At 32.0% G+C, this 22,042-nt stretch overlaps 2 protein-coding genes across 3 annotated transcripts; both read left to right on the top strand.

Annotated features, from left to right (window-relative positions):
• Positions 1-468: 468 nt before the first annotated feature.
• Positions 469-6,391, top strand: LOC107007135. 2 transcript variants are annotated; one of them, XR_001455012.2, is made up of 14 exons: positions 469-598; positions 706-851; positions 1,139-1,187; positions 1,275-1,421; positions 2,069-2,148; positions 2,254-2,323; positions 2,432-2,522; positions 2,793-2,862; positions 3,228-3,323; positions 3,416-3,515; positions 3,623-3,709; positions 3,794-3,882; positions 3,990-4,350; positions 4,941-6,391. XR_001455012.2 is itself a non-coding variant. In XM_015205614.2 (13 exons), the coding sequence occupies exons 1-13, from the start codon at positions 550-552 to the stop codon at positions 4,137-4,139; spliced, it is 1,224 nt and encodes a 407-aa protein (XP_015061100.1). In that variant the 5' UTR covers positions 469-549; the 3' UTR covers positions 4,140-6,391. The 2 variants fall into 2 exon arrangements, 1 of the variants encoding a protein (XP_015061100.1); XM_015205614.2 differs by having other exon boundaries at positions 3,990-6,391.
• Positions 6,392-11,023: 4,632 nt separating this feature from the next.
• LOC107007372 (ATP-citrate synthase beta chain protein 2) lies at positions 11,024-17,569 on the top strand. Its single transcript, XM_015205968.2, has 17 exons — positions 11,024-11,205; positions 12,748-12,867; positions 12,980-13,082; positions 13,814-13,879; positions 13,993-14,116; positions 14,256-14,390; positions 14,512-14,572; positions 14,668-14,744; positions 15,249-15,404; positions 15,544-15,672; positions 15,761-15,893; positions 15,996-16,123; positions 16,221-16,326; positions 16,405-16,481; positions 16,582-16,652; positions 16,821-17,105; positions 17,198-17,569. Exons 2-17 carry the CDS (start codon positions 12,768-12,770, stop codon positions 17,271-17,273), a joined length of 1,827 nt encoding a protein of 608 aa, XP_015061454.1. The 5' UTR covers positions 11,024-11,205; positions 12,748-12,767; the 3' UTR covers positions 17,274-17,569.
• The last annotated feature ends 4,473 nt before the right edge of the window (positions 17,570-22,042 follow it).

The raw sequence follows: 22,042 nt of genomic DNA, 5'->3' as shown, positions 1-22,042 counted from the left end.
AAGAGAAAACGGATAAAATACTCTAAACTATAACTAAGATCTCCCACATAGAAGAGAGAAAACGTGTAACTACTATTAATCTTTTACACTAATTTTCGACTTTCAACTTTCCAACTCATGTCATGTTAATAATTTCTCCTCGTTTCTTTCTTGATATACATCTTCTTAGACCTATTACTATAGATCTCTCGCTTTTTTTCATCCGGGCATATATTTTCGTTCTTTTCACATGTCCAAAGTATCTCATCTCGCTTCCATGCATCTTGTCCATCACGAAAATCACTCTTCAAATAACTTCATTCATAGTATTGTCTCTCCTAGTATAGATTCACACATCTACCCAAACACTCTCATTTTTATTGCTTTCATCTTCTGAACGTGTGAGTTTTTGACCGATCAACCGTTTATGAAAATATGAGGATGTACTTGAACATTTTCAAACAATTATAGGGGGTGATGATGTAGTTTCAAACACTTAAGATTCTTTTTAGATAACAATCAATCTTCTCCACCTACTCTTTATCTCCAAAAGTAGCTCCTTTTAACAAGATGGCTATGAGCATTCCTTGCTATGCTTCATTTGGCACCAAATTGCAAGGTACACTCTATCTATTCTATCAATTTGGATTTATGGGGTTTTGGTATTTCATAATCTTTTTGTAAGTTTTCAAATTTCTTGAATTTTTTTTGTTTCTCTATGACCAGATCCACTTAATTATAGCAACTACAATGGAGTTAAAAAGGTGAAAAGTATCATAAAGAAGACAGTGATTCCTTCTGTTAGTAGTTCCCCTGTTGAATCTCTTCAGAAGGGAAATTGGGTCAAGCTTATTTGTGGTGCTAGCTTTGAGGTCTTCACTTATTAACCCTTTATTCACTATAAAGACTCCACCTTTACACTTTTCTGCAGATAAACTTTTTTTTTTTGTATGATCAGAATAAACTACTTTGATGTTCCAATTCATATGATGTTTGAAAATTTTGTATAATCAGAATAAACATCTTGTACTGCATGTGTAGTTCGAATCTCGTCATTAAAGTGTAATGAAGCTAGCACAAACTAAGTATGAAGATTATACAAAATGCAGAGACATGTTAACATATTTGAGACAATTTTTATCTTTCTTGGTTTTTGTAGGATTTGGTTGATATCAGGAACCTTTCTCTGGTTTATACACTTGCCGGAGGTGAGAATTGAATCTTTAACTGTCTCTTTATAATTTTTGTATTATTATATCTTGCATAGGGTTGGTAAGTTTGAGTGTTGATTGTAGTTGATTGCATTGACTGCGCTGCTGAGGCGTCAGTGGTGAATGCTGTAAATGAAGGGATAGAAGCAGCCAGAGCCCTTGTGCCCATACGCAGGCCTTGGGTTATGATTAGTGTTAATGACGATGAAGATCTTCATTTCCGCAAAGCTGGTAACTCCCCCTACACTTTGACATTGACCAGCATATTTGTCCTATCTGATACTCATAATCTTGGTTACGTGATGTTGGAGTAAAAGTTTCTTGCTTTCTTTTAATATAAGTATGAATTCAACCCTGCCGTAGACAAAAACTTGCCAGTAAAAAATATGGTATTTAAGTGGAGAAGGGTAGATGAGCTAGCCTGTGATCCACCGAGGTTTGAACCATGCACAGGTCAGGGAATTCTCAATTATCAAAAAAAGTAGGCTTCTGAAGCATTAGAAACTGTGAAATGGCTTTGATTATTTTACTGCCCATATCGAGTCTTTCTAATGTCGGTCCTTTTGCCATAGTTGTAAACAATCATTGCATCTTACCTTACCAAACATTGCATGACGGACCATCAGAAGAATTTAGCTCAAAGAACTCTAGTTTATCATACAGAGTAGTTTCTAATGCATCGTCATTTTCAGTGGATTCTATTATTTGTCAACCTCCTGAAATGGGCAGATAGTCACCTTTTCAGAAACGAATGGTACTGGGAAAATTAGATCAAAGACCCGAGATCATATTTTATCATGAATGAGATTACTCATGGAAAGTATTCCTAAATAAGATGTGTTGGTTTAATACTCTAGTTGTCTATGATAATTTTGCAGAATTTGATCCGGATGATTGCCCCTGGGATTGCATGAGACCTTGTGAGAAAGTGTGTCCTGCTAATGCAATACTGCAAAAGGTTCTCTCCATTTTGAATTCCCTTGATTTATTCTACAACTTTCTAACCTGCTATATTCGTTTAAAGCTCATTCATGTTCAATACTAAAGGCGACATCTATTGCAGGGCGGAGTTTTGGCTGAGCGTTGTTATGGTTGCGGTCGCTGCCTTCCGGTTTGTCCATATGACAAAATAAGTGAGTTCACTGCTGCCTGTCTTTTTTCACCTGCTCCGTGCCCTTTTACTTCAGGATTGTTGTTTTTCTGCAAATTGAATTCATGAAGATATCTTTCCGTTGATTCAGGAGCTATTACGTATGTGAGAGATGTTATAGCTACAGCTGAACTTCTTGAAAGGGATGATGTTGATGCCTTAGAAATTCATACCAGTGGAAGGTTAGCATAATTTTCTTTTCGGTTAATATATTCCCTGAAATCATTCAAGTGTGAATTTACACTTCTTATTCAATTGAGACACAAACTTAACCGTAAAATAGAATGCTTACTCAAAGTATATTTATGCAATACAATCTGATTTTGTACTCCTTATTCTGTACAACAAAAATCACAAACAAAATGTACAAATGGTTCTTTGTCACATTATCAGAGTAACATCAATTTGTAGCTAAAAAGTGTATCTTATCTGCATTCTCGTTTCTGGAACAGGGAACCTTCTGTTTTTAGAGAACTTTGGACTGGGTTGGGGAACTCAACTGCAAATCTGAAACTCGTGGCAGTATGTGAAGCTGTTACTCTTCTTTTGATCTCTGTTGGTGACATTAAATACTACTTCCTTCGTTTAATTTGTTTGTCCTACTTGTGTTTTTAGTACATTTCAAGAAGAATGTCTATTTCCTTTCTTGATAACTCTTTAATTCTAACTTTCCACGTGGCATGTGTAAAACCACGAGATTGAAGGGAATTTGGTGCAAGTACATATCTTTAGTTTAAGACCACAAGATTCAAAAGTCTTTTTTATTTTTTTAAACTCTGTGTCAAGTCAAAACCAGATAAACAGATTAAACGGAGGGAGTATTATCTAGCAAGTTCAAACAACTAATTCCATTTCAAGAATTATGTTTTTATCATGGTTTCGTGCAGGTTAGTTTTCCAGACTTGAGAGATTCAACCATATCTGCAATGAATGCTATGTACTCTATAATGGAATCCAGCATACACTGCGTCAACTTATGGCAGGTGCAAATCATTTTGTCCTATCGCTAATTGATTTAGAAGCTAGAATGCCCGGAATATATTCTCATCATTTCTACTAATGATTGTAATTGAAGTTGGATGGTCGACCAATGAGTGGAGATATTGGGCGAGGTGCCACGAGAGATGCAATTGCTTTTGCACGAAAATTGGCCTCTGCTGGCGACAAGCCTAAAGGTTTGCACATAAAATATTCTTCTGATAAATGACATGATACAATTCATTGTTAGCTAGTTCTATACACTGCTTGCTAGTGCAATTTGAAGATTCTTCCTATGTCATAGGCTTCCTTCAACTGGCTGGTGGTACCAATAGTCACACAGTGGAAGGGTTGAAAAAAGAGAGATTATTCCAAACAACAACCATACACGGTATTAACTCCACAGTCCACACTTTATTAAGTTCACATTCCATATAATTCTGAAGTTTTGACATCAATCCACACATTCATTTAGAGCCTTCAAGATACGAGACAATTCCGAGCACCTTACATTCAACGAATGCTTTGATTGCTGGTGTGGCCTTTGGTGGCTATGCACGAAAGGTAGGTCCTTATTACCAATCATGGAAATTACTCTAGTCTATCCAACCAACTGCATAGGCTAAGTACTATAGCAGTATCATAATCTCATCTCATTATTCCTCCTTCAGATCGTCGGTAGAGTTCTGAGTTCTGTGCAAAGTCATCATGGACTTGCTCGTGTTGAAGATTTTCCCGAGCAACTTCTGCAGGCCATTATTGAATCACTAGCTCTGGTTGGAACTGTTAAATGTTACAACATCCAGAAGCAGATCACTTAGATTGTATTTGAGGTTGATACACCAGCAGAAATTTAGAACTATGAGGTCTTGGTAAGGCCTGTCCAAGGATTAATGATGGTAGTTGGTACACAGATTCTCAAGGACAAAGGTCGAAATCAGAGATAACACTTCTATCGTCATACAGATCATAGATATACATAGTGCATTATCGAAGATTCGCAGGGGAAGGATTCAAAATTTTGACATAACGGTCTGCCCTCTAACTTATGCTCTTTACTTTGACTCATTAGCTACTCTATCCTCTGGCAATGCTTTTAATGCTTAAGTGCTTTGTTAAGTAGCTCACTTCAGCTAAATGGTATACTTAACCTTCCTTGCCAACCACCATTTGTGCATGTATCAGTAATTTCATTTTTATTTATCGGTCATCAAATGAGATATACAGTATAAGCCAAAAATTTCAAATTTCTAGTGTCAAATGGCTATCCCATGCAAAGAACTCGCCACTATTTTCAGCTCACTAGTAACTCTACACTAGAAACGCCCATCATAAAGGACCAACTTCAGCTTGGATGAGTAATTTCTTATTTCCTTAATTGACATATACACGTTGGAGCTAAGACTTAAACCAACATGTTTCGAGAGCTGTAAAGCTTCTGATGTATATTTATCATGCCTATATTGATCTTTTCGGTTACAATCTTATATTGACACACTGCACACAAACCCACATCAGCTGTATATAATTTTCTATATCCATTATCTTTTTGTAAATTGTTTTCCTCTTTATTTGTACCATCTCTAACTAAGTTTTGGCTCATGTGGTCATGTCCTTTTTAGGAAATTCTTGACGCGAAGGCGGCAAATAGATCTGTATAACTCACAGATTACGTGGACTCTATCCTACGATGTGTGAGTTAAGAAACTGCAGTTCTAGCAAAGCCAAAGGCATAATTTGTTGCTTGACTCATGATCAGCAAGTGCCACATTTCTCAGTAGAATACAGTTAAAGTCATCTATCGTCCGAGACGTGAGAATTGGATAAGTTATTTCAAGAAAGGTCGAGTCATTGGAGATGAGAGAGCTGGAAGAGGGTGGTTTTGGAATCAATCATCGTCCCGACTAGCTACAACTGATGTCAAGTTCGATCACTTGGCCTGACGTCTCATCACATTTAACTCCATCCCATAAGCAGTAATCTCTGTTCATATTCCATGAAAGAGTTTTTGTATAAGATCTTTTACCGTAGTAATCACAAATACTAGACGACCGTGCTCTTGGACAGAAGTTTCTGATCAAAGCATTTCCCTTCTTAAATTCAAGAGAATGCTTACAGTAGGTCCCTCATCGGGTGTTTGTGATTACTACGGTCAGGAATCTTATCCAGAGACAATTCATGGAATATGAGCTGAGATTGGTGTCTATGGGATGGAGTGAATGTGATAAGACGTGGGGGCATGTGATTGAACATGACCTCAGTTGCAGGGGCGATTGAGTCTAATATCACCCTCTTCCAGCCACATTTCTTCGTAGAATACAGTTGAAGTCATCTATCGTCCGAGGTGTGAGAATTGGGTAAGTTATTCCAAGAAAGGTCGAGCCTTTGGAGACGAGAGCTCAAAGAAAGTGCTAATGGAATCAATCATCATCCCCACAGGCAACAACTGATGTTAAGTTCAATCACTTGGCCCGACGTCTCATCGCGTTTAACTCCATCCCATAAGCAACAATCTCTGTTCATATTCCATGAGACTGTTTTTGGGTAAGATTGTTTATCATAATAATCATAAATACTAGATGACCGTGCTTGTTGTTTATGTTGCTCAGACTCTTCAATGATTTCAATGGATGCGTGTTGGATTCACCAAAAGTAGTGTATTTTTGGAGAATCCGACACGGGCGCGGCATCGGAAGTGAAGAGTCCGCGCAACAAGTAGGTCCCTCGTCAAGTGTTTGTGATTACTACAATCAACAATCTTATCCAAAGACAATCCATGGAATATGAGCAGAGATTGATGTCTATGGGATGGAGGAAAACGCGATAAGATGTGGGGGTATGTGATTGAACGTGACCTCAGTTGCAGGGGCGATTGAGTCTAATATCACCCTCTTCCAGCCAGTGTATGAACTCTAGCATTGTATTACGAATTGAACAGAAGAAAATGACTTTTTCAGATCTCTCGTATGTAAAAACGAAGATTTCTTGTAAAACAGATATGTACAAGTAAAAGCAAGTTTGTAAAGTAATGAAAATCATTTCTTATATACTAAAGGAGCACAATTTTATATGAGGCTCGTATTACAAAGCAAGCGAAAAAAATATGTAAGTGAATGTCAAGTTATATTGATTGTACTAAATTTTGGGAGTGTTTTTCCGAATGAATTTTATGCGATGCGAATTCGAAATATCAGATAATAATAAAATGAAGTAGTTCAACAATCAGTCAAGGATGGACTGCTGAATGCCCCAAATACAATAGCACAGAAATTATGAAAACTATTTAATAATAGAGTAATAAAAAAATAAGTGATGGCTATTGGAAATTATATAATTATATATTCATCTGCAACTTCAGTAGATATTATATATAATAATAATATATATGATATGGTCATATGAGGTTGCTAATTGCTTGCCTTTTTTTTTTCTATGATTTGCCGTAGCTTTAAGATGCTCTTAATTCAAAATAAAATAAATATTAGTTTTTCATTCGTGTTCGTCTGTTCGATATTTATTTTGAAGTTTAACTAATTTAGATTTACATTGAAAAGTTATATTGATGATCTCAAAATATACGCATCTAAAAGTCATATTTCAAGAAGTAAAATGCTTTCTATTAAAAATATTTACGTTGGAAAGTCTATAAAATAATTTCTATTAAAGACGATTTTAGATTTGGAATTCAAAACATTGATATATATGTCAACAACGATAGCCTGCACTTAAATTTTTTAAAAAGGGACGCTATGATTTGCCGCAGCTTTAAGATGCTCATTAATTCAAAATAACATAAAATATTGTTTTATTATTGATGATTAGTATTTATTTTGGAGTTCGGTTAATTAAAATTAACATTAAAAGATATTCTGTTTTAAGAAAAATAATGCTTTCTATTATAGACATATGAATCGGAAAAATTCTATCTTTTTTATAAAACTATTAAAGACGATTACAAAACTCGAATACGAAATCTTGATATATGTGACAAGACCGTTAGCCTGCACTTAAAATGGAAAAAAATAACATTATTTTGAGAGACAATATCACGTTTTTGTTGCTGGCTGGCTGTGTGTTTCTTTTTTAAAACAAAATAATTAATTAGTTCGCTCTATTCGGGAGTGACGCTTTCAATAAAATTTTCTTCATCTACCGGGCTCGAACCTGAGATCCTGGTTAAGGGTGAAACACTTCCACCAATGCATCAAAACTCATTTTGATGATGATGGACTTATTACTTGGTGCAATAACAACATATCAGGATTTGAAATTCAGAAAGGGTGGTGTATATTAGCTTTATTTTTATCTCGTAAAGATAAAAAGATTGTTTCAAATAAATAATTGCTAAGTAAATGTTAATAAAATCAAGTAAATTGAAAAGGAAATACAGTATGGAAGCAATCATGTTGAACATAAACGAGGAAAAAAAGCTGTGCCAATAATATATATAATACGACACTTGACACAAACACTTATTTGGTGCAACGAAAAAAATATCTTGTACGAATTTTGCATAAATTGCAAGAATTTACTTTTTATAGGTTTCTACCTAGTGTTCGAAATCTATCTTAGAACGCTGATTAAATTGGGATCAACGACCCTTTTCGAGAATGATGCAAATTTTCTTGAGATCTCTGACTAAGAATGAATCAGCCTCACCGTTACACCGCAATTCTTAATATTTTTATAGGTTGTAAGTTCTTCATTGGACTTTGCAATAAGAATTTGACTAAATTACTTATAAAGAAAGATAATTCACAACTGATGGCTAAAAGTTTTGACATTATTTGTGGAGGCTTTTCAACAATAGCAAGTAGTAGCAAAGTTTAGTGTGTCTATTTTATTTTATTTTAATTAGTATTTTATAACAAAGAAAGTGGCACATTTTAAAAAGGTTAACAACACTTTCTATACTTTTATTTAGTTATTAATAAAATTATGATTTTGGTTTTCGTTATAATTGAGCAAGTGTAATATTTATATTTGATTAATTGATATATGCACCATTGACTCATTTGTTAGTGAATATTCATAAATTTGTTGTTTTGTTATTTAATTACTTATATGTTATGATAAATTTGGGCTGTTACCTCGAATTTGATGATAACAATATTTTTTTTCTTTTGCTAATTAAAAAAAAGCATATAAATATTATAAATTAGCTAATCAATTAAATATTAAATAATAATAATAATAATAATAATAATATATGTTATCATATTATATTAAATTCTAAAAGTGAAAAGGTATTAAATCAAAAATTCAAAGAAGAAAATACTCATAGAATATTGTTAGATATTTTTATTCTTCTAAAAAATAAATTAGTTACTTTTTGAAAAAATGTAATTATTTTTATTTTTCTCCTTCAATTGCTTAACATAATCTATATTTCTTATTCCTAATTACTTTATTTAAAAGATTAACTCTATATTTCACACCTTTCATTTTCATAACTTCCACATTATAGTAAATAATACTCCTTTCGTTCCATTTTATATGTCATATTTTTACTTTATTCTTACATTAAGAAATAATATAATTTTATTCTTTTACCCTTATTTAATATTTTCTTAAATAAACTTTATTAATAAATGATAAGATTAATTAATTATCCTATCAAAGGTATAGCAGGTAAGCTATGATAATTTTATGCATTAAATGAATTATAAATTTAGATTAACTTTGCACATTGGAATATACACAAACCCTAAATTCAATAACCAAACCCCCTCGTTTTTTCTTGGTTATATTAATTAATACTTAATACTTAGAAATAAATCAAATAACTACAACCCCCAAATTCTCATAAGCTAAACGCACTAATTTCTTTGCTTCAATAATTGAACATTTTTTAATAAGTACAACCTACTAAATTTTAATAATCAAATCCACATATACATCTATGATAATTATTGCATAAATATTTTTATTTTCTTCCTAAAATGTTTCTTAAGCTTAATTAACACCTTTGGATATTTTTTCAATTTTTTTACGTCTTATATTATATATTTGTTATTTTTTTAATTTTGATTTTATGAAACTTATACCTTTTCATTTATTTATTATTATTATTCTCTTTTATTTGCTTTAGATACCAGCCTTTATATCTCATATGTAATTGCCTATTCAATTGCTACTAAAATACATATTTACGAGACAAAGTGTATACTTATTTATACTAAAATACCAAAAAAAAAAATATATTAAAAGTTGAATAAATTGTCAAAAATCACAAGAACTAAAACTATAGTAAAGTACTTATTTAGGGAATAAAAAAAATTCAATTATTCCTTTGAAAAATGATTTTTGGTACTTGGATGGTGTGGCATTATTTTATTGACAAATTTCTCTCATTTGATCAATTATGACTAGAAAGTGATATTATTATCAACTTCATTAAATTAAATTTGTTATTTTCACTTATGGTGTTCTTATTTTTTATTTTTTTATATTTGCCTACTTTTTAAATTATATTATTTTGTTACCTTTTGTTTACTCTATGTTTTACTTTGATTAAACTCTAAGCATAGATCTGTCCTAACATTAGGTGTATTCAATATTGGTAGCAGCCAAAAATGAATTTATAACCAATTGTTGAATTAAAAAAAAAAAATCAATTCAAAATATCATATTTTAAAGTGGATCCTAAGTTCGATTTTTATTTCAATAACAAAATTTATAACATTTTTGGTTAGAGAATTCAATCTTTTTGAAATTTTCTAAGTTATGTTAGGACGTAGAACAAATATTATAATTCAATAATGTATTAATATGATAAAATATTTAAAATTAATTAATTTATATTCTCGCTGATGTCACGTGAAACTAATATAACAAAACATTTTGCATTTGAACTCTAAACCTCTAATAAAATAAAGAGATTCATCTATCTATCACACTTCTCGATGTTTTTTCCTGTTCTTCTAATTTTGATAGTATAAAGAAACAATTAGTGTAAAAGGTTTTTCTTTTCATTTTTGATGCTTATATCAAATTAAATAATTTAAGTTTCATAGCGATTGTTAATATATAGTAATGAAAGATAATAGAGACCGTTGCTAGTAATTGATCGTTGTTCTGATTATGATAGTTAATGACGATGATCGCACATGATAGTTAATGATGATGATAGATTGTAGTGACTACCTATTGTGATGTCTGTAAATTGGTTAAGGATCAACAATCAACAATAAAAGTGAATGAAGCAGTGGAATCAAATGCTAAGTAAGAATTTGAAGTTTACGTGTCCATAATTTTAGTTCTTTTCAGTTATTGAATTTCTGTACATATTCAATGAATTTTTCACTACAAATTCCAAATTTGAATCAAAGTTACTATATTCATCGGAACTCGTAGTTAATGCACCGACTCTACATCGAATAAAATGTCATCTTTACATGTTATTAACACATTGTTATAACTCGTTAATCACTCACATCTATTCAAACTCAGTAAGTAATCATAAAAAAAGTTAAGCGCGAACTTTAGGAATCGTTTGGCACCGAGATATCTTATGCTTAAGATGACATAAATTTATCCCCCAAGATAAATTTCTCAACCTTTATTCTAATTATTTCATCAAATTTAAAATTATTTCATAAAAATATAATTATCTGAAAATAATTTAATTCGCGAATCAAACTGATGTCTAACAAACCTGACGCACGTGAATCATTTCTGTGTCTTTCAAGTTTCAAGGCTGGCTGCTCTCTCCCTCTAGCTTCTCTCTCTGTACAATTCATATATATATACATATATATATATACACTCACTCATCTAACATTCTACCACCACTTACCAACCACCTAACTATTTCACTCACCTCAACTCTACTTACAGGGGACAAAAGATCATTTTTTTCATCAATCAAGAACAAATACATACTTGGTACATTTCTAGCATTTTGTTTCCTTGAAAAGTTCCAATTTTTATTAGATTATTGATGTTATTTTTTGAGTTTTGTGATCTGGGGTTGTCTTTTTATTGTTTGATTTGGGTTTGATGGCTTTTAATTGGAGTTGGGATCTGGGGTTCTGTTGTTTAATGGTTGAATTCTTGATTTGGGTTGTTGTTAGATGATACATTTTGTGAATTACTGGTATTTTGTTTCATAAAAAGTTTCTCTTTTTTTGAATCTTTGCTATGTTTAATTGAGTTTGGGATCTGGGGTTCCTGTTTGGAGGTACATTTTTTGAATACTAGTATTTTTTTGCTAAAAAGTTTCTCTTTTTTGAATCTTTGATGTGTTTTGTGGAGTATGGGATCTGGGGTTCCTGTTAGGAGGTACATTTTTTGACTACTAGTTTTTTATGCTAAAAAGTTTCTCTGTGTTTTGTTAAGTATGGGATCTGGGGTTCTTGTTAGGAGGTACATTTTTTGAATACTAGTATTTTGTTTCCTAAAAAGTTTGTCTTTTTTGAATCCTTGTTGTTCATTTTTGAGTATGGGATCTGGGCTTTTGTCGTTTTACTGTCGAATTTTCACTTTTGGGGACCTTTCTGTTGATCCACAAGGCTTATGGTTCAATTTTGTGATTTTACTGTTGGATTGGCAATTTGGATTCTGTCTGTTAGTGTAAAACTGCTGAAGTTGCTGAATTTTCTTTTATTTAGTCTGTTTTCGATGTTTCTGAGGTGACATGCTTTATTTTGTTGTATTAATATTTCATCTAAGAAAGATCTGGTTGAATGGTCAATTTAAAGTTGCAGTCTTTTTGAGAAAATGAAGGTGTTCTTTGATTTGATTACGTGTTAAAGATCTGATCTTTTTACGAGTTTTTTGTATAACATGTGGTTTTGAATCATCATATGCACTCACCTTTCTCCTTGCTTGTTAGCATTTCCTCATTCAATCAGTTATTCATCTTAAGCACATTGAGTTCACTTTCTTATCAGTTATAATTAGTTCTGATTTTCTCTATCACAAGCTGGTTTGTAGGTTAGTCTCTGGTTTAATTGATCTCAGGGGGCAATGTAGCCTTGTTCTGGTTTGTTTTCATTTGTTAAAAGTCAATTTAGAGAAACCTCTAAAGGATCATCTTGTTATATAATAACGTATTTTTTCTCGTGGTGTTTTTATACGTTTAGAAATGGTGGTTTTTGGTGGATAACTTGTTTGTTCCTTGATAAGGAAAGTTGCCCCGAAAAGAGGCGGATCCGGGATTTGTATTTGATGTCTTCAATGTTTATGTATCTCATCAGTCATCATTGAATTCCTTGCACTTTCACAATTATAGGTTCACGAACTTTGTTTTTGTCGAAATTTTAGCTATTTTTGGCACATATATGTCACTTTCAGATCCATATCAGCCTGTTGAGATATTGTTTTGGCGGTTGGCTTAAAGTCATGGGGCATTCCTCTTTTATGAATAACTTTATTTTGATGGAATTAAGCTTTGATGCTTGTCCTGATATTGTAACTTTTCCGCAGGTTTCGATTAAATCAGCATAATGGCGACTGGACAACTTTTCTCCAAAACTACTCAAGCTTTGTTCTACAACTACAAGCAGCTTCCTATCCAACGGATGCTCGACTTTGATTTCCTTTGTGGTGTGGATTACATTTCCACTCATTCATTTTTCTAAAAACTAAATGTGCTTACAATATTTGTTGTCTTAAGGTATCTCATTCACATTTTTACAATTTTGTTTTGAACTTACAGGGAGAGAAACACCTTCTGTTGCTGGAATTATCAATCCTGGTTCCGAGGGATTCCAGAAACTCTTCTTTGGTCAGGAGGAAATTGCAATCCCAGTACATTCTACGTGCGTTGAATTCATCCTTTACTTGTTTGTTTCAATTATATTTGTTCTCTTTTATTGGTTGTATTTCCATGACACATGTGCTTTTTAATTTTCATTCTGATATCCTAAAGGACCTGATTTGGCGGTCATTTTCAGTGTGGTCCTCTCCCATTTGTGTCGATAGGTCTAAAACGTTGTGCTCAATATCTCTTGCAATCGTGGTTTCAAAATATTCTATGTGATCATGTGACTTTCTAACATTTGGTTCCACTTTATATTGTTTGAAAGGTGTGCAATGTAAGCACACGTATCGATGGACTTGTGCCTTAGTTTTTTCAATTTGAACTACTTCAGATAAACGGATAGTCATAATTCTAGTCTAATTACCAACCACCAAAGAAAACATACTCATAGTGTATACTCCCTCCGTTTCAATTTGTTTGTCTAGCTTTGACTTGGTATGGAATTTAAGAAAGTAAAAAAGAATATCGATTCTTGTGGTCTTTCACTAAAGGCATATAGCATGTACCAAAAGTCATTTGATCTTATGGTATTAAACATGAATGTGGAAAGTAGAAGTTAAAGAGTTCCCAACAAAAGAACTTGACATACTTTTTGAAATGGACTAAAAAGGAAAGTAAGATAAATAAATCGAAAGGTAAGGAGTATGAATGAACTTTGCCTTCTTTACGGCCCTTGTTTGTGGAGTCTTTAGTTTTGATACTTACTCGCAATTGTTACTCGACCTACAGTGTTGAAGCTGCCTGTGCTGCTCATCCAACAGCTGATGTTTTCATCAACTTTGCTTCTTTCAGAAGGTTGGTACTATTAAACATCCTCCTAGTTTGTTCTTCTCTTCTTTGTTTCCTGGAAAAAAAATCTTAAACTAAAAACAATTTGCTCTTATATCTGATCTTTTCCTTAATTGCAGTGCTGCTGCTTCCTCCATGTCCGCTCTAAAACAGCCAACCATCAGAGTTGTGGCTATTATAGCTGAAGGTGTTCCTGAGTCGGACACCAAGCAGCTTATTGGTTTTGCAAAGGCAAATAATAAGGTATAATAATGTTACATCATTCCTGCTGTTTCGTTCAGCATTAGCATCTTCCGGTTAGGCGGAGAATGCGTTCACAGTTGAGTTTCATATTTATAAGTCATCAAACTTAATGAGTTATTATATGCACTATGTTTTTCAGGTGGTTATCGGTCCAGCTACTGTTGGAGGGATTCAAGCCGGAGCTTTTAAGATTGGTGATACTGCTGGAACAATTGATAACATTATTCAGTGCAAGCTTTACAGGCCTGGATCTGTGGGATTTGTCTCCAAATCTGTGAGTAATCGTAGCAAGTCTTTCATCGTTTCCCTTAAGTCATCTACTCTTGCTGGAGTTTCAAAACAGCACGATAACGTTTTGTGGCTTCATGAGTACTGACTTTTATCTTAATATATAGGGTGGTATGTCTAATGAACTATACAACACAATTGCCCGTGTGACTGATGGAGTTTATGAAGGTTGGGCATTCTAGATCCTGAACATATGTTTTGGTACATTTTTATATTTATTCATATATGGAAAATAAATATGAGTGAGTTTTTGGTCTCCGCAGGAATTGCAATTGGCGGGGATGTCTTTCCTGGCTCTACCCTTTCTGATCATGTTCTGCGCTTCAACAATATTCCACAGGTAATTGATTTGAAGTGAAATCCATGCAAGAGATTTTTGTAAAATGATCGGCTTTTAGTTCTTCTGTAGCCATGTTGCTAATAATTCTTCAAGTGAGTTCCTGTTTGTGCATAGTGAAGTGCTAGTTTGGTAGCTTTATCACAGTAAAGCGTACTTGTAACAATCCAAAGCTTTTTAAGACATGCTGGTCTAGTGAACGGAGAATAATCCATTATTGTGTGAGATATGTAGTTGTCAAACAGAGATACATGAACAACTCTACCAAGCTGCAATAGTTTATCTAAGAAGAATACAGGTAGGAATTACAAAAAACAAAGAGAAACAAAAAGATAGAATAAAAGAGAAACTGTTGCCAAAACTTCTCGTTTCTAGACAATACGATTGTCTCGCCTTATTCCACTATTCTTATAGGGCTTGAAAGCTTAAAGGGGGCATGATCAACTATATATTTTGCCATTTTGCACTATTTGATCTCTTTTTTTCTTATGCTTTGGTAAACTTTAGGTCAAAATGATTGTTGTACTTGGGGAACTTGGTGGACGAGATGAGTATTCCTTAGTTGAAGCCCTGAAGCAAGGGAAAATCAACAAGCCTGTTGTTGCCTGGGTCAGCGGAACTTGTGCTACACTCTTCAAGTCGGAAGTACAGTTTGGACATGCGGTGAGCTATCTCCCTTCATTCCCTCATTTCTCGTGAAATGCAGATTAATGTCTCTCTTAAGTATTAAGAGCTGATTATTGAGCTCTGATTTGGTGAAACAGTTTTCCGCCTAAATCTAACTTTGCTCGACTCTTTATAGGGTGCAAAGAGCGGTGGTGAAATGGAATCTGCACAAGCTAAGAACCAAGCACTCAGAGATGCTGGAGCTACCGTTCCCACTTCGTATGAAGCTTTTGAAGGAGCAATCAAAGAAGCATTTGAAAAGCTGGTAAATCTCTTGATATTGAGCATACTCAATAATAATAATTCTTCCACTTGGCAGTAGTTTTAATGGGTTTACCTGGTCATTTTGATAGGTTTCGGAAGGTAAAACAACTCCTGTAAAGGAAATAACGCCTCCACAAATTCCTGAGGATCTCAACACAGCAATTAAGAGCGGGAAAGTTCGGGCCCCAACACATATTATTTCCACGATATCTGATGATAGAGGTATGGACTGACATTGACTAATTATCATTGGGTCGTTTTGTGTCTTTCGGTGGCTGAATAAGGGTCGAAACCAATGCTGATTCTTCCATTTCTTATTCATAGGTGAAGAGCCATGCTACGCTGGTGTACCCATGTCATCTATTGTTGAGCAAGGATTAGGTGTCGGTGATGTCATTTCTCTATTGTGGTTCAAACGCAGCCTCCCCCGTTATTGTACACGTTTTATTGAGGTAAATCATAAAATTTGCATATATTGGACTACATGGTCTCCCCCTCGCCGTTCTGTTTCTTAACATCCATTTTCTTATGGTTCGTTCGACTTGGCAGATTTGCACTCTGTTGTGTGCTGACCATGGTCCCTGTGTCTCTGGTGCTCATAACACCATCGTAACTGCCAGGGCTGGAAAAGACTTAGTGTCATGTCTTGTGTCTGGTATGTCATACTTTATTTTTAAGGTAGTTATCGGGTTATCATTCGATTGGAATTGGAATAATTTGGTTCAGGTAACAGGGTTGTTGACTATTGGTCCACGATTTGGTGGTGCTGTTGACGATGCTGCCCGATACTTTAAGGATGCTTATGACAGGGTGAGTCCTTACTATCTAAGCTACTAGTCGAGTAGAAACAGTTCTCGATACTCCCTTTGAGTGTCTGGATGAATAAACATTTGCAATGCTTCGTTTGTAGGGTCTTACACCATATGAATTTGTTGAAAGTATGAAGAAGAGAGGCATCCGAGTGCCAGGAATCGGACACAGGTAGCGTTTCTCATACTTCATTATAGATGTAATGTAACATTTGATATTGTATACTTGTTCCCCGAAATGATAGTTGGAGAAGCTAAATGAAATTGTAGCATTACATGCTCGGAAACTCGTGACTCTTTGAATGCATCTCATGCATTGCATCTAATTCTCGTGTGACAGGATCAAGAGAGGTGACAACAGAGATAAGAGAGTTGAACTACTTCAGCTCTACGCTAGGGAAAATTTCCCTTCCGTTAAGTACATGGAATACGCGGTTCAAGTTGAAACCTACACACTCTCAAAGGCAAACAACCTAGTCCTCAACGTTGACGGAGCCATTGGTTCCCTCTTCTTAGATCTCCTTGCTGGAAGTGGAATGTTCACCAAGCCAGAAATCGATGAAATAGTAGAGATTGGTTACCTGAATGGGCTATTCGTGCTGGCACGTTCCATTGGTCTTATCGGGTAAGTTCAAATGCTGAACACTTCCATTAAACTATCGTCTACGTTAAACATAAACCTCTTCTTGACACCATAAACCTTTTCTTGAATTTCAGACACACGTTCGATCAGAAGAGATTGAAACAGCCTCTATACCGTCACCCATGGGAAGACGTCCTCTACACCAAGTGAAAACGCTTTCGTAGCAACAAAGAAACAATAATTTGCCTGCCCTTCAACATTTTATCAGAGTGTTTTGTTAACCATTTTGTTGTGATCATTCTTCATGTTTTTTAGACTTGTATTTGTATTCCCATAAGTGCTTTTTAAGCATTTTTTTTTGTAAGTTGTTATAAAAAAGACCACTCTTCAGTTCCAATGTATGAAAGAAATAAACATATTCATTGTTTTACATCCTAAATTACACTGGATATGTTGTAGTTGTAGTAATGTTATTTATACCATGAGTCGAGACTCTATATTGGTAACAGTCTCTCTCCCCTACAACCACAATGATATATCGTAGTTTGTGTATATTTCACTATATATATTCCACGTGCGTGAAATTATACTGAATATATTATTGTTGTAACGTTCTTGAGAGGCATGAGATCATCAAAAATTGGAACACATGTTAGGACCTAAAAAGTGCATTTTTACATCATTTTTTACTGAATTCTATATGGATCAAATATTTTGACATTAATGATCAAGTTTTTAAGTTTCTTGTTTTAGCATAAGCTTTGGATGATTGTGGAGTGCTGCTTATGTCACTAGTGTATGCGGCGATTCGTATACGCGCGTTGATCAGAGACGAATATAGGATTTTTAGTATTAAGTAAAAATCGATTTCTACTTCTCTATGTAATAACTTAACGTTCAATCTAGTACACTATTTAGCCTTCTTATAGTATCAAATTTAGAAAATATATACACTAGAAATTCACGTGCCTCATATTTTACCGATTAAATAATTTAAGCGTGATATTAATTTTAAATGAATTCAATATTTAAAATTTATGAATTTTTACGACGACATCAAGTTAATGCTCTATCTATCCTATAAAAGTCGAAAATGGCTTACGTAACGTCTTATAGGAAAGGAAAATACCTTTTTGAAATTAATGAATGTATGCATATAAAGCAAAGATAGTGAAATAAATGAAAAGCCAATTCCTCTTTATCTTTCCATAAAAAAAAAAAGATAAAAAATAAAAGAAAGACAAAATGCATTTAGAAAAATTGGTATTCTTATCGTCCCAAAACTAAAACATATATATTTTTCACTTTAACAAAAGACTAAATAAGGATACGTGACACAATCTTATCCGTCAATTCGATATTTAATAAATGTCGGATCGGTGGATAAGATTATGATACGTGTATGTCCGTTAGAATAAAGAGTATTTATATTCTAGTTTTTAGATGTCCGGAGCACCAATATCCTAAAAATATGACGAATGATATCTGCATATCTTTTACGATAATTCGAAAATATTTTTATCCTTTTCCCCAGATAAATTACCATTATGGCACTAAAATGCTTCAATATGGAAAGGACATTAATAGATCAATTTCTAAAAAAATAGTTATCTTAAGTTATATTAATATTACAATTTTAATTAATTTAAATTTATATTGTATGAGATATATTTAATTTGTTTTAGCAGATATTCAATTTATAATATGAGAATATCTTAATCATTCTATCATACTTTTTATTAATATTTTCTAAATTAATATAACCCGATAATATAATTTTTTTAAATATATATTATGTCAGTGTAGATAATTTTTTTATATATATGATCTTATCCAACCTTTGACATAAACTTTTATGAACTATGTTGAACTAACAAAAACTTTATCCATCTACTCAGCTTACCACTTCTATTATATTCTTTTATTTTTTCAATTTAATTAATAAAGAAAAGTTGTTATTATTATACGATGATGATAGATTCAGAAATTTATGTGTGAGTTTATCGAAATTCAATTATTATTATATATGAAAGTGGTTGATAATAATTATTGAATGATGAAATTTAATTATTTTCGTATATTAATTTAATTATAAAAATTTATAAATTTTAAATTCTGAATAAAAACAATAAAACAATAACTTTGGAATTAGGTATAGTCTATGTAATCAAATTTAATTGTATCTATCTACATACATAAAAGACAATTCTTGTTGGACTTAAGCTTTAATTACTTACATTTGCTAAGAGATATTTTTTGTGGTGTTATTGGTGTGGGGTGGGGGTTCTATTTTCTTATTTAGTTAAATATTATTTATATTTTTTTCTAAGAGAAATAACAATATTGCATTTTTTAAAAAAAATATATTGTGATTTTGTGTGCTAATGGGCTAGTTTGTTTACAAATATTTGTTAGGATATATAGATTAAAATTTAAGAAGAGAATATGAACTTTAATGCTAAGTTAATTAACCATATATTTTAGTTAAGTCCATAATAAATATAGTCCATCTTTTTAATAATAAAAGTATATCATTAAGAGCAATATAGAATTAGACATTTCAAATATTAAATGAATTGATATTTTTAGTTCCAATTCTTTATCATACAAGAAACATGAATAACGTGATTTAATCTGTATTTGATCGTTATTTACTTTATGAGTGAGTATCTGATTATATATTAAAATGAAAAATTACGTAATAAAAAATAGAACAAATATATAATCACTTATACATATTCTATTTGACTTATACTTAGATTGTTGTAATTATAAATTGATCAATATTTTATTATCGAAACAATAAGAATAGTATATTTACAATAATCTCATAAAAAAGTCCACCTATCTAAAAACAATAAAATATCATAGTTTTATTATTATCTTACGATCATTAATAAATTATTTTGATAAATCCTCGATCCAAAAAAAAAAGTTAGAAAAAGGAAAATGAGGAGTGGAAGCATATGAAAGTGGAGGGGACATACTAGCCTTTATATGGATTATATTATTAAAAAATACTTTGGAACAAAAAATAGAATAAAATAAGCAAAAGTTATGTATACTCTCTCCCTTTGAGAGTAGGATTATAATCATTTCAACAATTATATTATTTGTCGGTTTATTTTTAGTTATTTATTTTTAGTTTTGTGATTCTAAAAAATAATAATTAATACGAGAGAATATCTTAAGATAAGTCGGAGTCATGATGTGAACAGTCATTTTTGTAATACTTAATTATAGATTTTGAGTTTAATTTGTGAATTTAAAAGTATCTTTATAAGAGAATACTTAATCTTCTAATGTAAGTATTTCTAATGTGAATTCAAATTTAATAGTGTCTTGATCATCGGCGAATTTAGAAGCTTGGTTACAAAAATTAATACCTTTTACTTACGTTTTATATATACACGGAAAATTTTGTGTCTTAAAAAAGTAACTTTAAAGTTTCATCTTTACTCATATGAAAGAATTTACAACTATATAAACGTCTAAAATTTGTTTTACGTCACTCAAAAGCATTTCTTCTTTAGATTTTATAATGTTATATAAATTAAAACGTACTAATATTGCATTAACTTAAAATCTTGTAAACTTTAAAATTCTAAATTCAAACTTCTTTATCTTTATAATATCGAACATCAAACGATAAAAAAATAAATAAAAATAACACTACACACACATTTAAGATGATAAATATCAAGTTATAAACATATTTTTTAATAATAAACTACTTATAGCATATTATTATCAAGTTATAGCATATCAAGAAAAAACATATTATTCTCATTAATTTTTTTAAATAATAATAAACTTATTTAAATAATTACATTTATTATTCAATTACCTTTTTTAAACCAATGTAGTTAATTAAATTAATTATTTTAAGTTACCTTTTTTAAACAAAACTCTTAACTAGTGTAAATTCAAATAAATATTATATAGTTACCTTTTTTAAAAAGATTACAAAATAATAGGGATTTTATCATTCCATAATTAATAACTACCCATCAATATCTAAAATAATTACAGTTTTATTTTAAAACTGTCACACGTTATCTAAAAAAAAAAATTTATATTCCCCAAAATTTTGTTCTTCCCCAAATCCTCACAAAATCATCTCTTTTGCACGCCTAACAATTAATTTTTTACCAAATCATCTCTTTTGCACGCTCAAAAAACTTTCAATCTTAACAGTCGTCTTCTCCAATTCTACTATTTTGCACTCAAATCTTCCTTTTCTGCACTCAAATCTTCATCTCTTGCACTTAAAAAACTGTACAATGTCGAAGAGAGGCAATGAAACCCCGCGAAAATCCAAAAGGTTGAATGATGAACAAAGCTCAGACGAATTTCATGCTCCATCTTTCAAAATTTTATCACAAACACAAACTCAGCCTTCATATGCAAAAGACAAAGCTAGATCAGGGAAATCAAAAATGGAAAAAAAAACAAACAAACATCCAAAGGAATCCGAGAAGAAGAGAAAAGGGAAAGAAAAGCAAAAAGTAGATGAATCGGAGAAAAGGGCGAAAGAAAGAGGAAAGAAAAGGAAAGGAAAACAAATTGAGTACTCATCAGATTCTGAATCTGATTTTGTAGAAGAATTGATAAAATCAAAATCAAAAAAACCAAGAACCTCTGAAATCGATACTTCACATTTACAAGAAGAAGAAGAAACAGTTAAACCCAAAAAAATTTTAAAGGTTAGTAAAATTTTTTTTAAAAAAAAATTAAATTAAAATTATCTATTTAATTTTATTCTAATTTCGAGTTAATTGTGAATAGTATAGTACACTTTTATGTTCTGTTATTTCTGTATGAATTGTGTATGATTCACTGTATGAAATTACACATTTTTTTATATTACAATATCAATATATGAAACATGTATGAATTGTGTATGATTCACTGTATTAATTTGGTATGATATGTATATTAAATTTCTATGATTTATGTTTGAAGTGTGTATGAATTGT

This window comes from Solanum pennellii, chromosome 12 (assembly GCF_001406875.1).
Source record: "Solanum pennellii chromosome 12, SPENNV200".
In the NCBI taxonomy this organism is placed as follows: Eukaryota; Viridiplantae; Streptophyta; class Magnoliopsida; order Solanales; family Solanaceae; genus Solanum; species Solanum pennellii.
The sequence above is the reverse complement of the archived record's forward strand: the minus strand, read 5'-3'. Positions and strand labels throughout refer to the sequence as shown.